At 49.2% G+C, this 18,260-nt stretch overlaps 1 protein-coding gene across 1 annotated transcript in view; it reads left to right on the top strand.

Annotated features, from left to right (window-relative positions):
- TK2 (thymidine kinase 2) overlaps positions 1-17,777 on the top strand; it is a 38,576-nt gene extending 20,799 nt beyond the window's left edge. The window contains exons 6-10 of the mRNA XM_040329210.1: positions 657-730; positions 7,139-7,227; positions 11,633-11,712; positions 14,789-14,869; positions 16,790-17,777. Of these exons, the coding sequence (XP_040185144.1) occupies positions 657-730; positions 7,139-7,227; positions 11,633-11,712; positions 14,789-14,869; positions 16,790-16,867 (402 nt within the window). The 3' untranslated portion in view covers positions 16,868-17,777. The remainder of the gene's footprint in view (positions 1-656; positions 731-7,138; positions 7,228-11,632; positions 11,713-14,788; positions 14,870-16,789) is intronic.
- The last annotated feature ends 483 nt before the right edge of the window (positions 17,778-18,260 follow it).

Raw genomic sequence — 18,260 nt, 5'->3', positions numbered from 1 at the left:
GACAGAAAAAGTCCGATGGGGCGTACACACGGTCGGAATATCTGATGAAAGAGAGAAAGGAGTTTTTGGGACTTTAAATGAGATGCATTTTTAAGCAAACAGTAAGTATAAATAAAGTTGTATACGTAATAACCAGGCTCACACTTACCACCCAAAGAGCAAACCTACTGTCTAACTGTGTATGTTGAAAGCAGAGGATTGGTTGCACGCATTTGCAAATACATGGTTAAGCTGCAGGCCTCGCCAAGGCTCTCTGTGTACTGCAGTCCTAACTAAACTTTTAAAGTCTCCTCAATAGAGGCATATAAATGAGTAGATGGGGGGCAGGTGACTGGGGGTGTGTCACGGCCCCTACCTATGATTGGTATAGCAGTAAAGAGCACTGGAAAAAAAGGCATACATGTATAAGTATGCAGAGAGCCTTGGCGATGGCGTACAGCTTAACCATGTATTTGCAAATGCGTGCAACCAATCCTCTACTTTTCATATGCCTTATTTAAAGTCCCAATCCTAGTTTTCTGAATATCTGATGAAAAGCTCCCATCGGACTTTATTCATCGGAAATTGCGACCGTGTGTACGGCATTAGATGTAATCCCATAGGCACTTAGTAAGCAGTGTTGAAGCCGTGTCAGTCATGTCTGTTCTCCCCTGCAGGAGGCTCCCGTTAAAATGTTGGAGAGATCCATTCACAGCGCAAAGTACATCTTTGTAGAAAACCTGTACAAAAGGTGAAGTATCTTTCTTTATTAAACCTTTATCCTCTTAAACCTGTACTATGAATGTAATCTTCTTTTAGCAATATCACTTCTCTAAAGGAAAAACAAAGGATACAAGGGGATCCCAAATGTCCCTTTTCTCCGGAAATCCCTACAGATTTCTCCCTGGCGAGGCATTTGGTCATGTGATCTGAGCGAGTGAATAACTTGTATAGCGCTACAAATGCGAACTAAATCGCCTCAAGGCGCTTCTCCGCCAAATCTACTTGGGGGGGGGGGGGGGGTTCTGTATAAACCATTGAATGCTTTTAGGGCCGGTTCACAGCAGAACGCATTGCTGGAAAGGCTTGTTCCATACGTGTTTCCTGCGTTCGAAACGCACTGGGGGTGCGATCTGCTGCGAGTGTTAACTACTTGCCGCCCGCCTTATGGAAAAAGACGTCGGCAAAGTGGTTTCAATATCCTGAGTGGACGTCGTATGACGTCTTCAGGATATTGAGCCCCCGGGGGCGCGCATCGCGGCGATCGTTGTTGCAGGGTGTCAGTCCGACGGAGACTCTTCTGATCGGCTGCTCCTCTGACAGGGGGGGGGGTTTGTGCTGATCGATTATCAGCACAGCCCCGGCCGCCCGCCCCCCCCCCCCCCCCCCCCGAGGATGCCCACACTGGACCACCAGGGATGCAAACACAGGTATGCCACCCTAGACCACCAGGGATGACAATGACAGAAATAATGGATGCCAATCAGTGCCCGCAATGGGCCTATCCGTGCCGCCTATCAGTGCCGCATATTAGTACCATCAGTGCCCATCAGTGAAGGAGAAAACGTACTTATTTACAATGTTTTATAACAGAAACAAAAAAAAACTTTTATTTTTTCCGTAATTTTTTAATTTTTTTTGCAGAAAATAAAAATCGCAGAGGTGATCAAATACCACCAAATGAAAGCTCTATTTGTGGGTACAAAATGATAAAAAATTAGTTTGGGTACAGTGTTGCACGACCGCGCAATTGTCATTCAAAATGCAACATCACTGAAAGCTAAGAGCGTGCACAGGACAAAAGCCTGAACAGTGAGAATTTTTTTTTTTAAACAAAACGGAGCCATGCTGTACTTTTTTATTTTGGAACAATTGATGTAAAAATTGGAGTTTAGTGTGATTTTAAAGCAATGCAGAGTAATTGTTGAAGTCACCAGCAGGGGGAGCTCTGTAGATATGAATGAGAGAGGACTTTATCTAATAAAGAGTATTTTCTAGTTAAAACTTTCATATTTTTTATTGTATTGAACACTTCCTGACATTTTCAAACGGAGACATTTCTATTTTTTAAACGCCCCCCCCCCCCCTTTCTGTACATCTACATATTGCACCTCTTTAATATTTATTCCAAGGTTCAAGTAGCAGGGCCATGCTGAGCAGGTCTGTACAAGGCACCTGTAGGCACCGGCGGCACGTTCCCGGCCCAGATTGAAATCCAATACGCCTTCCACACTCCTACAGACATAAATTGCTAATTGGGAACATTTTAAAGTGGAGCGGCCCTTATGGAAGTGTCCACTTTAAAAAAAATAAATAAAAGTGCAAAATCTGTGTTTCCATCATTGGGGGGATTATATGGGGATAACCTTTCATCATGTCACCGGAGATAGCTTACCACTAAAAAGTGCTGTGAGAATTCTTATCGGTTTCCACAGGTCGCACCCCCACCAATAGAATCGCTGTTGAATCTTGCTTGCCAGGAGGGACGATGATGGGCTCCTACTGGCAGCGGGGGGGGGGGTTGGTGGGCATCCCTGGACTCTACTGGATGCACAGGGGAGGGGGGGCAACGTTGGGCTCCTCCTGCCAGCAAGGTGGGAGGGGGGGGCAACGTTGGGCTCCTCCTGCCAGCAAGGTGGGAGGTGGGACGTTGGGCTCCTCCTGCCAGCAAGGTGGGAGGGGGGGGACGCTGGGCTCCTCCTGCCAGCAAGGGAGGGGGGGGGACGCTGGGCTCCTCCTGCCAGCAAGGGAGAGGGGGGGACGCTGGGCTCCTCCTGCCAGCAAGGGATGGGGGGACGCTGGGCTCCTCCTGCCAGCAAGGGATGGGGGTGGACGCTGGGCTCCTCCTGCCAGCAAGGGATGGGGGGGGGACGCTGGGCTCCTCCTGCCAGCAAGGGATGGGGGGGGACGCTGGGCTCCTCCTGCCAGCAAGGGATGGGGGGGGGGACGCTGGGCTCCTCCTGCCAGCAAGGGATGGGGGGGCACGCTGGGCTCCTCCTGCCAGCAAGGGATGGGGGGGCACGCTGGGCTCCTCCTGCCAGCAAGGGATGGGGGGGGACGCTGGGCTCCTCCTGCCAGCAAGGGATGGGGGGACGGACGCTGGGCTCCTCCTGCCAGCAAGGGATGGGGGGGGGACGCTGGGCTCCTCCTGCAAGTAAGGGATACGCTGGGCTCCTCCTGCCAGCAAGGGAGGGGGGGTGCTGGGCTCCTCCTGCCAGCAAGGGGGGATGGGCGACGCTGGCCTCCTACTGCCAGCAGGGGGCGGGGGTCGAAGCTGGTTTTCCTACTGCCAGCAGGGGGGGGGGGGGGGGGGCGCGAAGCTGGTTTTCCTACTACCACCGGGGGGGGCGATGCTTGTCTACTGCTGCAAGGGAGGGGCGACGTTGGCCTTCTACTCCCACGGGGAGGAGGGGCACGCTGGTTTTCCTACTGGGGGGTGATGCTGGCCTCCTACTGCCAGCAAGGAGGGGGGCAGTCGGCAAGGGGTTAAGTGGTTAAAGGGCCATGAGGCACCGGCATTAAAGATCATTGCAGGATATTTTGGCCCAAAGCGTCCTGCGTAGATTTCAGTGTCTTGTGTTTGTGTGAATGAGCCCTATGGGTTCAAAATCCATCCAGCATGGAGACCCCTAACAGAACCGAAGACCGCTGAGCAAAAAAACGACCAGATAGTGGCGGCCGGCGCAGTTGTAAATGGGGGGAGATTGTTTTGACCGGCGTGTCTCTTTAATTGGAGATGAAAGGGTTACTTTCTTATTTGCAGTCATTAATAAGAAAGGTTTCAGTATGTGCGCCGTAACCTTTAGATGGGGAATTCCGGCCGTTCTTGTCATAGTTTCTGTCTCTTCTAGATAGACCGCCATCTGGCAGCACACAGGTTCCCGGGATCGGCAAAACCCCCCCCCCCCGTCGGCCTAAATCCACCATCTCATAATCTATTTTAGGTGGATTTGCATCCAAAAAGTGATTAGTGAACAGAAATTATACATTGTAACAAGATTTCTCCTTCCATGTGCTCTCTGCAGCAGGAGATCTCATGGAAAGAAATGCCGGGATAGGCTGCGTATAGAATAAAAGGGACCTGTGTGTGTTTTACCACTTCAGCCCCGGACCATTTGGCTGGCCAAAGACCAGGCCACTTTTTGCGATTCGGCACTGCGTTGCTTTAACTGACAATTGCGCGGTCGTGCGACGTGGCTCCCAAACAAAATTGACGTCCCTTTTTTCCCCACAAATACAGCTTTCTTTTGGTGGTATTTGATCACCTCTGATGTTTTTATTTTTTGAGACAATTTTGAAAAAAATGCAATATTTTTTACTTTTTGCTATAATAAATATGCCCAAAAAATATCTAATAAAAAATTTTAGGCCAATACGTATTCTTCTACATATTTTTGGTTAAAAAAAACATCGCAATAAGCGTTTGATTCGTTTGCACAAAAGTTATAGCGCCTACAAAATAGGGGATGGTTTTATGACATTTAGTAATAATTTTTTTTTTTACTAGTAATGGCGGCGATCAGCGATTATATATTTTTTTTTTTTTAATTTTTTTTTTTTATTGTAACTGCGACAAATCTGGTGGACACATCGGACCCTTCTGACACCATTTTGGGACCATTGTCATTTTTACAGTGATCAGTACTATTAAAATGCACTGATCACTGTAAAAATGGCACTGGCAGTGAAGGGGTTAACCTGTAGGGGCGCTGAAGGGGTTGCGTATGTCCTAGGGCAGGGATCCTCAAACTACGGCCCTCCAGCTGTTGTGGAACTACACATCCCATGAGGCATTGTAAAACTCTGACATTCACAGACATGACTAGGCATGATGGGAATTGTAGTTCCTGAACAGCTGGAGGGCCATAGTTTGAAGACCCATGTCCTAGGGAGTGATTCTAACAGTTAGGGGGCGTGGCTTGCCGTGACATGTCACTAGGAAGAACGGGGAGATGTTGTGTTTACACTTTTTTTTATTTTTTTTATTCATGGAAGTGTATTTTTTTCCCCCCCGAAAAATTGCATTTGAAAGACTGCTGGGCAAATACAGTGTGACATAAAATATTGTGGCTATTGCCATTTTATTCTCTAGGGTCTCTGCTAAAATATATATAATGTTTGGGGGTTCCAAGTAATTTTCTAGCAAAAAATATTGGCCCAGATTCACAAAGCACTTACGCCGACGTATCTCGAGATACGCTGCGTAAGTGTAAATGTGCGCCGTCGTATCTGTGCGCCGTGCCCATAGAACGAGATACGCCTGAAAATAGGCTTCCTACGACCGATGTAAGTTTCCTACGCCGTCGTAGCATATTTACGCTGGCCGCAAGGGGGGGGGCTCCCATTGATTTACGAATCGAATATGCAAATGAGTGAGATACGTCGATTCACAAACGTACTTGCGCCCGGTGCATTAATATACGCGGTTTGCGTAAGGCGTACGTCCGGCGTATAGTTATTCCCCATCTATGAGGCGCAACTCGTGCAAAGGTATGGACCAGGGAACAGCCGTCGTATTTTACAACGTTTACGTAGTAGTACGTGAATATGGATGGGCGTAGGTTACATTCACGTCGTAGGCAGTGATTCGACGTATATCTTAGGGAGTATTTTCGACGTGATTCTGAGCATGCGCACTGGGATGCGTCCACGGGATGGCGCATGCGCCGTTCGTTCGGCCCATTATTTGCATGGGGTCACGGTTCATTTAAATGGATCACGCCCACTTCCACCTACTTTGAATTAGGCCGGCTTACGCCTACGATTTTACGTTACGCGGGCGCAACGTTGGGAGCAAGTGCTTTGTGAATACTGGCCCGGATTCGGAGAGCAATTGCGCCTGCGTAACCATAGTTACGCAGCGCAATTGCTTGCCTGCGCCGGCGTTACGAATGCTCCTGATTCAGGAACATTGTAACGCCGACTGCAGCCTAAAATCTGCGTGGCATAAGGCTCTTATGCCACGCAGATTTTAGGCTGCATTCTTGCGATGACCGCTAGGGGGCGCTCCCATTGTGCTCAGTGTATAGTATGCAAATTGCATACTAACACCGATTCACAATGTTGCGCGACCCCTGCGTACGCAAGTTACGGAGTTTCCGTACGGCGTCTTTAGCGTAAGGCTGCCCCTTCTAATAGTAGGGGCAGCCAATGCTAAAGTATACCCGCCGTTCCCGCGTCGTGAAATTTGAATTTCACGTTGTTTGCGTAAGTGATTCGTGAATGGCGCTGGATGCCATTCACGTTCACTTTGAAGCAAATGACGTCCTTGCGACGTCATTTGCCGCAATGCACGTCGGGAAAGTTTCCCGACGGTGCATGTGATTTACGATCGGCGCGGGAGCGCGCCTAATTTAAATGATTCCAGCCCCCTGCGGGATCATTGAAATTGCGCGCGCTTATGCCGGGCAATTTTGCCGGGGCGCGCCCTCGCAATTTACGGAGCTACTGCTCCGTGAATCCAGGGCAGCGGCGCAAATTTGCGGGGGCGCAGGGCAAAATCGTTGCCCTGTGCCTCCGTAATTTATGCGCAATTCTTACTGAATCTGGGCCACTGTGCTTGCCTCTCTGTGTTACGTCGGCGTAGCGCATGTGAGATGCGCTACGCCGGCATAAATATGCGCCGCTGTCTGTGAATCCGGCCCATTGAGTTTAACTTGAGAAACAAGTGTCAGAAAAAGATTTGGACCCCTTTCACACAGGGAGGCATCCGCCAGCTCAGCGGGAGATCTCTCCGCAGAGTGGGGAGGGGCTTGTGCAGAACCGCTGTCTCCTATGGAGAGATCGGACGAAAACGGACAGCATGTAAGTTTTCATCAGATCTCACCCGATCCGATCCACCATGGACGGATGGCGACGGATCGGTTGAATCGAGATCACGATTTTTTAATGATTAATTGTGTAGCCAATCCTATTCTTGCGCGCTTTAAATAAGGAACATCTTGTATTTGTGTCTTTTCTAAGCCTCTCTCCTCCAATAATCCCAAATCTCATTGCTCTGCTTTTTCCGAGGGCCCCAGAGAGCGTATAGCGCCGCGGCTGTGATGCATTGGCTGTCAGTCTCCGGCGCTCTTTTTGGTGACATGTAATCCCCGGGGGGGGCGGAGACTTCTCACACTGACATCTCCATTAACTCCTCTGCCCTTTGTGTCTCCTGCAGCGGGAAGATGCCTGAAGTGGATTATGTGGTTTTATCGGAGTGGTTTAGCTGGATCATAAAGAACATCGACCTCTCTGTAGACCTCATAGGTAAGTCCTGAAATTCTCCACTTTCTGTAATTCTAGGACTGTGATTGGGGGGTGTGAGGTTCTATTGGTCAGCCCTTGGCGCAGGGACTTTATTTGGTTATCGGAAGGCCCATTCTTGCCCTTAAAGAAGGACTAAACGGTATCTGAGCCCCAATAACTGAAAATGACATTTATTCAGAGCGACTCCCCCATTCATGTCTCTAGGCTTTGTTTTGCTGAGAAAAACACCCCTAAAATTGCCAGCCAATTCCATCTTGAGTAAGGGCAAGTGAGTAAGTGGCGGCTGGTGCTCTAAATTTTTGAGGTGGCGCAGACAAACTGAAAAAAAAAACATCAAGCGCAGCCACTGTGCCACCCCCTTGAGCGCAGCCACTGTGCCACCCCCTTGAGCGCAGCCACTGTGCCACCCCCTTGAGCGCAGCCACTGTGCCACCCCCTTGAGCGCAGCCACTGTGCCACCCCCTTGAGCGCAGCCACTGTGCCACCCCCTTGAGCGCAGCCACTGTGCCACCCCCTTGAGCGCAGCCACTGTGCCCCCCCCCCCCTCGAGCGCAGCCACTGTGCCCCCCCCCTCGAGCGCAGCCACTGTGCCCACCCCCTCGAGCGCAGCCACTGTGCCACCCTCTGTTTAACCATTTGGAAGTAGTAGATTTGGGGGGGGGGTGTACTAGGAGGGAACATTTTATGGGTAGAGGATTTGTGCTAGGGGGATGACTTTTTATTTATTTTTCCTCTTTGGATTGGGGGAATTTTTATGCAGAGAGGGGGGTTGGATTTTAGCAGGGGGGGTTGGATTTTAGCAGGGGGGGTTGGATTTTAGCAGGGGGGGTTGGATTTTAGCAGGGGGGGTTGGATTTTAGCAGGGGGGGTTGGATTTTAGCAGGGGGGGTTGGATTTTAGCAGGGGGGGTTGGATTTATACTGGGGGAGGGGGATTTATGCTTGGGGGGGGGGGGGGGTAAGCATGCAGATTAATTATCAGTGTGTTTTTTTTTTTGTTTTTTTTCTGTTCATTTTCACTTTGAAAGATAATCTCCCTAATGGGGACACAGACCGCAAAAAAATCCAATCCCTCACCACTCTATCCAAAACCTAAAAACAAGTTTTGCCTCTAGTTATGCTATAAGTATTAGATGGAGTTTGGTTTCTAAATCTACTAGTACATCCAACACTCCCCCCCCCCCCCCCCCCCCAGACTAACCATGCTACTGTCCAAAGGTGCCCCCTGTGCTCCTTCATCCAGAGTGGGGCACCCTAATACAGAAGGAGGTATGGAGACCCTTTGGAGCGTTGGCAGATGTCACACCGCCTGTCAATCTCCGCCATGCATACATCACCAGAGGAACAACCGAGAGAGCGACAAAGAAAATCAATCATGGCTGAGGCTGGATTTACAGAGCGAAGGAGAAGAATCCTCGTGTGACCGATATTTAGGGCCCATTCACACTTGTGTGCTGTGACAACGCACGATAAAACGCACATTACGCGCCTCACCACAGTACATGGAAACACACCTGATCTATGTGTCGGTCTTTGTGAATGTCACCGCAACGCATTGTACAGAAGAGCCCAACGCGCCACAATGCATATACTGTGCGCTGCATTTTCAACCACTTGACGTGCAATCGCGTCATTATGTTCAAGTGGTTATACCGGCGGGGGCAATCCTGCAGCTGTCAGCCATAATCTCCGTATTAAAAATTTCAGCCAGCGATTCCCTAACCTGTGAAAGTGATCAGAGTAGCTGATTAGCCGCTGGATTACTTTTACAAGCATAGGGAGAGGGTCGTGAATGCTGTATAAATGGGTTCTTCCCTGCTTCCCCTCATCTCTCTGTAATTAAAGTGGATGTAAACCACTTTTTTTTTCACAATGTAGAGTATAAGATTTCCTATCATCTGTGCCCAGTCTTGCCACACAGAGTTAATCCAGCTCTGAGCAATCCTCTTTTATTGTTCAGTGAAAAATAACAGACTTCCAGATAAAAACCTGTCTAAATAAAAAGTCCTTTCCTCTCTCCTTGCTTTGAGTGACGGGTTATTTACATATCTAGCTTGGACATGTTTATCATATGTTGTGTTATGTTTATCATAATATGAGGTGATCCACAGTATAAAATGTGAGAAATCCACCCCTCCCCCACATAACACTTCCTGGTAATATACAATGAACTGTGGATCAACTCATATTATGATAAACATAACATATGATAAACATGTACAAGCTAGATATGTAAATAACCTGTCACTCAAAGCAAGGAGAGAGGAAAGGACTTTGTATTTAGACAGGTTTTTATCTGTTAATCTTCACTGAACAATAAAAGAGGATTGCTCAGAGCTGGATTAACTCTGTGGCAAGACTGATAGGAAATCTTATACTCTACATTGTAACATAATTTTTTTTTTTTGGGGGGTTTACATCCACTTTAAGGCATTCAATTTTTGGTGGAAAGATGTCAAAGTGAGGCTAGATCTTAGCAGGCTGTGGGGGAGTTACAAGCACTGATCACCGCTGACTGTCCTCCACCAGCCCCCCGCCGTGTCCCTCCATGCTGCCGTCTTTTTCTTTGCTGCCCCTCATTGCTGCCGCCGTGTCCCCCCTCCTTGCTGCCGCCGTGTCCCCCCTCCTTGCTGCCGCCGTGTCCCCCCTCCTTGCTGCCGCCGTGTCCCCCCTCCTTGCTGCCCCCGTGTCCCCCCTCCTTGCTGCCCCCGTGTCCCCCCTCCTTGCTGCCCCCGTGTCCCGCCGCCGTGTCCCCCCTCCTTGCTGCCGCCGTGTCCCGCCGCCATGTCCCCCCTCCTTGCTGCCGCCGTGTCCCCCCTCCTTGCTGCCGCCGTGTCCTGCCGCCATGTCCCCCCTCCTTGCTGCCGCCGTGTCCCCCCTCCTTGCTGCCGCCGTGTCCCCCTCCTTGCTGCCGCCGTGTCCCCCCTCCGTGCTGCTGCCGTGTCCTGCCGCCGTGTCCCCCCTCCGTTCTCCTTCTCCTCCACCCCCTCGATCAGTCAGGATGGAGAGCGGCGGTAGGAGCCGATAAAACCGGCTCCTACCTTTTCCGAATGTACAGAGTCAGTGATGACTCTGTACATTCACATAACTGAAACATCGTAAACTGTGTTTACGATGTTTCAGTTTATGAATGAAAAGAAGCCGCTGTCTTCTCTCCATTCATTTTCAGTGCAGCTGAGGCTGCTGAGAAAGGGACTGGGGAACATGTGTCCCTAGTCCCTTTCTCTGTCTCAGAGGGGAGATGTCAGAGGACTGTTAAGACCCCTGATATCTCACCAAAGCCCCCCAACAGGGTTGATAAAAAATAAATAAAAAAATAAAGGAATTGCAATAAATAATAAAAAAATGAATTGTAAAAAAAAAAAAAAAAACACACTGACACTGTCCATTCCTCCCCACCCCCTCAAAGTGGTGGGGAGGAATGGACAGTGCGCAGGGGGATGCGCAGGGGGGATCTACGGCGAAAGGACCGGCAGCCGCCGGACCTTGCCGAGTTTTAAATCTCCCGCGCGCATCATCGCCGCTCCAGCCAATCACAGCGCTGGAGCGGCGATACACGGAAGACGCGCCGAGGCAAGATGAAATCTCGCTCGGCGTGGACCAGATAAGTGCTGCACACCTCGTTCCGAGGTAATATGCGGTGCATATTAGCTCATTATGACTTTAAAAAATAAAAAATTTGATGCGGGTTTACAACCGCTTTAAAAAAAAGAAAGCATTGTAAAAAAATTAAATAAAATAAAAAATTAAACAAATTTGTAAAAAATAAATAAAAAGAATTGTAAAAAAAATACTGACACATGTGCCACTGACACATGTGCCACTGTCACATGAGATTTAAAAAAAGTATCGGTATCGGCGAGTACTTGATAAAAAGTATCGGGACAACCCTAATACATACCTTTTCCAAAGCTGATTCGGTCCGGTCTCCAGTGGTGGAAGCTCTGCAGAGGACACAGCTGACAACGGCTGGGAAATAAATGGTAAGTGATGTCACCCATCATTACTATGGGGGCTTCCGTTGTCGGCTGTGTCCTCTGCACCCCCCTCCACAGGGAAGTCACGGCTGACAGCTTAGAGTGGCTCGCCTTCAAAAAAGGTAAGTATAGTGATTTCTTCTTTACAGGGCTAGATGGGTTAGTGTTAGATTGTGGATGTCTGTAGGGAGGGATTTTAGTGTTGGGCTGGACTTTTACTATAAGTAGAGGGCTGACACATTTAGATAGTGAAGGACAGGTTCTCTTTAGCTGTAGACCTGTCCTGCACTGAGCAGGCTGCTGCTGCCAGTATAGAATATTGATTTTGTGTTTCCTGTGCCGCTGTCCATTGGGAGGATCTCTGGCAGTAAATCCACACTCATCGCTCCCAGCTATAAATAATAAAGCGCATGTGTTTTCCCCCAACAGTGTATCTGCGGACGTCTCCAGAAACCTGCTATGAAAGGTTAAAAATGAGGCGCAGAGAAGAGGAGCGGGTGATACCGCTGGTAAGACCTTCTGATTGGTTAATGGTTTCCATCTATAAGCATCTGTCTACGCTGACCTTTTAGGTGATGGAGCAGAAAGTCGCGACCAATCAAATGAAAAATGGGAGTCTGCTCCCAACATCAAAATCTATAGCCTGCTATTCAACTAAAGGGGACTTCTTGTTATGTATCGGTCTGCAGAAAGCCTAAAATTGGACGTAGACGGTTCGAATTTTTGTTGAACCGGCTTAGATTCGAACCGTGTATGGGCGGGCTGACTGTATCGATCAACTTTGGTACAAACAGCCTGCCGGATTTTACATGTAATTATTGCTAGCAGCGGTTATAGCCGCCAGGGCCAATTGAAGGAATTTGGGGGCCCCCAAGCAAAATGGACAACGGGGGCGGGGTTGAGAAGCTTGGGGATGTGCTGCTGTCGGAAATGACATCTAAGTCTTTTCAAGTTCAGAAGCGGAGGTGGGGGGTTCGGCTGCTACCGAAAATGGCTTCTTAGTTCTTCCTCCTCCCGTGCAGCGAGCGAGTTGCGAGGGAGGGGGGCCCAGCATGCCAGCTCTGGGGCCCCAAGCAATTGCTTGGTTTGCCTGTCCTGTCGCAACGTCCCTGATAGCCGCTAGCAATAGTCAAAATACCTAAGGTGTCATGCTTTAAAATTGCGCACCTTCATGGAATGGCTCCAAACTTTGGTGCTTAAATTTCTCCATATGTTTTTGCTTTACTTTTTTTTACCGAAGAGGTCTTGGGCTAGAATTATTGCTCTCGCTCTAATGTTCGAGGCGATACCTCATGTGTGGTTTGAACGTCGTTTACATACGCGGGCGAGACGCACGTGTGCGCTCTCGTCTGTGTACGGTGATGAGGGCGCTTTAATTTTTTTTTTGTTTTATTTTAATTTTTTTTACACTTTTTCCCTTTTTAATAACATTTTTTTTATCACTTTTATTCCTATTGCAAGGAATGTAAACACCCCTTGTAGTAGGAATAGTGCGTGACGGGTCCTTTTGATGGAGAGATGTGGGGTCTATAAGATTTTGAGTCTATCTGCTATGTTTTTGTATGTCTCAGAATTGGGGGGGCGCCCAAGAAAATGTTTGCCCAGGGCCTAATCAAAATTAAGGATGGCCCTGGATACAAAGGTCAGGTGTTCAACAACTCGTATAGGTATGATGGACTGATGTCCAACAATGTATATAAGCGTGAATGTCAGGTGTCCAACAGTTCAAGTAGGGTGTGATGGTCAGGTTTTCAACAATTCATATAGGTGTGATGGTCAGGTGTCCATCTCATGTGGGTGTGACAGTCAGGTGTCCATCTCATGTGGGTGTGATGGTCGGGTGTCCATCTCATGTGGGTGTGATGGTCGGGTGTCCATCTCATGTGGGTGTGATGGTCAGGTGTCCATCTCATGTGGGTGTGACGGTCGGGTGTCCATCTCATGTGGGTGTGATGGTCGGGTGTCCATCTCATGTGGGTGTGATGGTCGGGTGTCCATCTCATGTGGGTGTGACGGTCGGGTGTCCATCTCATGTGGGTGTGATGGTCAGGTGTCCATCTCATGTGGGTGTGACGGTCGGGTGTCCATCTCATGTGGGTGTGATGGTCGGGTGTCCATCTCATGTGGGTGTGATGGTCGGGTGTCCATCTCATGTGGGTGTGATGGTCGGGTGTCCATCTCGTGTGGGTGTGACGGTCGGGTGTCCATCTCGTGTGGGTGTGACGGTCAGGTGTCCATCTCATGCGGGTGTGACGGTCGGGTGTCCGTCTCATGTGGGTGTGACGGTCGGGTGTCCGTCTCATGTGGGTGTGACGGTCGGGTGTCCGTCTCATGTGGGTGTGACGGTCGGGTGTCCGTCTCATGTGGGTGTGACGGTCGGGTGTCCGTCTCATGTGGGTGTGACGGTCGGGTGTCCATCTCGTGTGGGTGTGACGGTCGGGTGTCCATCTCGTGTGGGTGTGACGGTCAGGTGTCCATCTCATGCGGGTGTGACGGTCAGGTGTCCATCTCATGTGGGTGTGACGGTCGGGTGTCCATCTCGTGTGGGTGTGACGGTCGGGTGTCCATCTCGTGTGGGTGTGACGGTCGGGTGTCCATCTCGTGTGGGTGTGACGGTCGGGTGTCCATCTCGTGTGGGTGTGACGGTCGGGTGTCCATCTTGTGTGGGTGTGACGGTCGGGTGTCCATCTTGTGTGGGTGTGACGGTCGGGTGTCCATCTCGTGTGGGTGTGACGGTCGGGTGTCCATCTTGTGTGGGTGTGACGGTCGGGTGTCCATCTTGTGTGGGTGTGACGGTCGGGTGTCCATCTTGTGTGGGTGTGACGGTCGGGTGTCCATCTCGTGTGGGTGTGACGGTCGGGTGTCCATCTCGTGTGGGTGTGACGGTCGGGTGTCCATCTCGTGTGGGTGTGACGGTCGGGTGTCCATCTCGTGTGGGTGTGACGGTCGGGTGTCCATCTCGTGTGGGTGTGACGGTCGGGTGTCCATCTCGTGTGGGTGTGACGGTCGGGTGTCCATCTCGTGTGGGTGTGACGGTCGGGTGTGCACAATATTTTGTTCCTATGCCACTGCTTTGGCTGCCATTTTGCTTGTATGTTTTTCTGTCTATAGCATTTCCAGTCCAACAGTTTAAACCTTTTTATAAAATGCTCAATATTTTAAGGTACAGAGAAAAGCCTTCATTGTAAAGGTGAATAAATTCCGTGGTTATTGAAGGTTCTCTGAGAGTCATCGCTTATTACCGCCGTGGTTAATGGTTCACTTATCTCAAAGAGCGCTGCCTTGAATGAATAGGGTCAGCCACTGTATAGAGGAGAGTAATGGAGCAGGTAGTTGTAGAAGTGCAATTACAGCACCAGCCTGACATTTGCCAGTTTATAAGGAAATGGCAAGCAAGGAGCTAATGAGGATCAGCAGGAAACGTGGCGCGGGGTCAGCACAGGCATTGTTTGGTCACCGAGGTGAACAGTAGGACGTTAAGAGAAGAGAGGCCTTGTCGTGACACTTGTTATTAAATATGGATGTGAACAATGTAACTCCCGACTCCGTGCCCCAAGGACAAAACATCTCCGTTTTATTTTGCAGGAATATCTGTACACCATTCACAGTCTTTATGAAGAGTGGCTCATTAAGCAGACCTCGTTTCCTGTGCCAGCTCAGGTCCTGGTAAGTATTGTAGACGTGTGCTTTATTGTTCCAATTACTGCTTCATGAGATATATCTCCATTTATTCAGCTTAAGAGAAGACCAAGCTTGAAAGGGCTTTTCTTCTGTAAGGTGCATACTGAAATATTGTAAAATGGTGTGACCTATCGTAGTTATCAGCGTATAACACACACCTTCATTTTAAGAGGGAAGTTTCAGGGGGAAAAAAGTATTTTTTTTAAATAAACTACTTTGAATTAAAATAAGGGTCAGTGCCCATCTGCAGCCTTTGTGCGGCCTGACCAGTGGCCGCCTGCAGCCTTTGTGCGGCCTGAACAGTGGCCGCCTGCAGCCTTTGTGCGGCCTGAACAGTGGCCGCCTGCAGCCTTTGTGCGGCCTGAACAGTGGCCGCCTGCAGCCTTTGTGCGGCCTGAACAGTGGCCGCCTGCAGCCTTTGTGCGGCCTGAACAGTGGCCGCCTGCAGCCTTTGTGCGGCCTCCACAGTGGCCGCCTGCAGCCTTTGTGCGGCCTCCACAGTGGCCGCCTGCAGCCTTTGTGCGGCCACCTGCAGCCTCCACAGTGGGCGCCTGCAGCCTCCGTGCGGCCTGAACAGTGGCCACCTGCGGCCTCCACAGTGGCCGCCTGCAGCCTCCACAGTGGCCGCCTGCAGCCTTCCGTGCGGCCTGAACAGTGGCCGCCTGCAGCCTTCCGTGCGGCCTGAACAGTGGCCGCCTGCAGCCTCCACAGTGGCCGCCTGCAGCCTCCACAGTGGCCGCCTGCAGCCTCCACAGTGGCCGCCTGCAGCCTCCACAGTGGCCGCCTGCAGCCTCCACAGTGGCCGCCTGCAGCCTCCGTGCGGCCGCCTGCAGCCCCCCATGCGGCCTGAACAGTGGCCGTCTGCAGCCTCACCATTTTTTATCAATGCAGCTTGAACAGTGCAAGAAATCGGAGCCATCATCTCCTGTTTACTCGGCTCTCAGTCGGCAGTCGCACACCCACAGTCCTGCCTCCTTCATCGGCATTGGACCAGCTCATGTGATAGACAGAACACTGGTCCAACACCGGTGGCGGAAATAGGACCGCGTGTGTAACGTGAGAGCCGAGTAGACGCCACAGGAGATGGCGGCTTGGTGAATTCTGACGGCGCTTGTCCCCCCTCCTTCCCCTTCGACGTACACTATAGGCGTATAACACGCACCTGTGATTTGCCCCCTATTTTCAGGGGGAAAAATTGCGTGTTATACGCCGATGACTTGTAATAATTCCACGAGTGTGCGCAATTTTAATGCATGACATGTTGGTTATCTATTTACTCGGCGTAACATCATATTTCACATTATACAAAAAATTGGGCTTACTTTTACTGTTTTGTGTTGTTGTTTTTTTTTTTTATTATTATTATTTATTTTCTTTATTCGTGAAACAGTATTTCTTTCCTAAAAAATCACGTTTGAAAAATTGCTGTGCAAATACCGCGTGACATAAAAAGTTGCCATTTTATTCGCTAGGGCAGTGATGGCGAACCTTGGCACTCCAGATGCTTTATAACTACATTTCCCATGATGCTCATGCACTCTGCAGTGTAGTGGAGCATCATGGGAAATGTAGTTCCAAAACATCTGGAGTGCCAAGGTTCGCCATCACTGCCCTAGGGTCTAATTGCTAATTCGGTCGCATACTTCATATAAAGTCCCACATTTTCTCCCTTTGCGAAGAGAAAATAGGGACGGAGGCACGTGGCGTTCTATGTCTTGGCCTCACACAAAGTCCCAAACCTCTTTCTTTTATCAAGAGGAGTGCCGGAATTGGCTTGGGCTGGGTAGTTGTAATGGTTTCTCTTATCTAATACTTTGCGGCACTATCTTGTATGTGATTTGGATGTAGGGGGGAGATGACAGAGTACATGGGGAGAGTAAAGATCCACTTCTTCTCTTTTCACAGGTGATCGATGCGGACAAGAACATGGAAGAGATGACTCGGCACTATGAAGAGAACCGCGGCAAAATCCTCTTTGCTTGACACAAGAACATTATTTCCTACAACATTCCAAAGAGCAAAAGTGACATCCTAACAAAAGTACATTTTGCTGCTCTGTGTTGGTGCACCAAACCAATGTTTCTGAGCATGCAGCCTGTGCCATCACAAGGCATTCATAGGCTGTAAAGTTTTAATTTCACAAGACGGTTGGTATATACAAAAAAACGTTGGATCAGCATGTAGGGGCCAAGCATTTAGATCAGGGGTCTCAAACTAGCGGCCCGCCAGCTGTTGCGAAACTACAAGTCTCATGATGCATTGCAAGGCTGACGGTTACAAGCATGACTCAAAAAGGCATGATGGGACTTGTAGTTCCACAACAGCTGGAGGGCCACCCATTTGAGACTTTGATTTAGAGACAGACTTGCTTTCAGTGGACCAATTTGTATATAGAATCTGAATCTCTATGATGATACCAGACAATCAAAAATCTGTCGTGTAACAAAAGCAATGGATAACTTGAAGCTCTGGGCCCATTCCCACCCCTCCAGTGCATTTGTGGCATGCTGTATCCTTTATCTTCAATAGCACTCCAAACGCACAAATCCAACAGACGCCCAATGCACATGCATTGCAGCACATCACAATATCGCACTTCTGTGCGTTGCATTTTGTTGGACAGAACACTGGATGTCTTTATTTTTTATTTCATCCGTCATGGTGCATTGGTAACCCATTAATTTGAATGGGGTGTCTTAAAGTCAGTGCACAGTGTGAATGGGCCCTACAGACTCTGCTAATGGAAGCTGTTACTTTCCTTTTGCGTAAAGTAAACAAAAACACAAAAAAAAAGTGTTTTTAGTTTTGACCCCCTGAGATCAGGCAGGACAAAGCCACAGTGGGGGCATTAAAGAGGAATTCAACCTCAAAACTGGTTAAAAAAAAAAAAAAATAAAGATGCCAACATTGGGCCCAGGACCTCTTCTCTCCTTTTTTTTTTTTAGGCTCCTTTCACACTTGAAAAAAAATAATGGAAATATATTGCGCTAATCTGAAAACAACAAAAAAAAGCAAAATAAGGCAGCCAACACAACAAAGGATAATTGTGAAAATATTAGGAAAACAAGTGCAGCGCCAATTTGAAAACCACCTGGATGGCGAAATTCCGCCATCCAGGTGGTTTTCAAATTGGCGTTGCACTTGTTTTCCTCCTTTCACACTTGGACTTTGGACACTAAAATCGCACCCCATATTTTTCAATTGACAACCGTTCAAATATGTACGACTTTAAAACATTTCTTCCAATACTTTAGCCCGATTTTCAACATTACCATAGACTGCAATGTAAACCCTCAAAAGTTGCACCTGAATTGTTAACCACATGACCGTTGCGCAGCAGTTGTCCATTATCATCGGTCAAAGCCCAAGTCGCATT

Source organism: Rana temporaria, chromosome 11 (assembly GCF_905171775.1).
Source record: "Rana temporaria chromosome 11, aRanTem1.1, whole genome shotgun sequence".
Classification (NCBI taxonomy): domain Eukaryota; kingdom Metazoa; phylum Chordata; class Amphibia; order Anura; family Ranidae; genus Rana; species Rana temporaria.
Note: the sequence above shows the minus strand (reverse complement) of the source record. Positions and strands in the feature narration are given on the sequence as shown.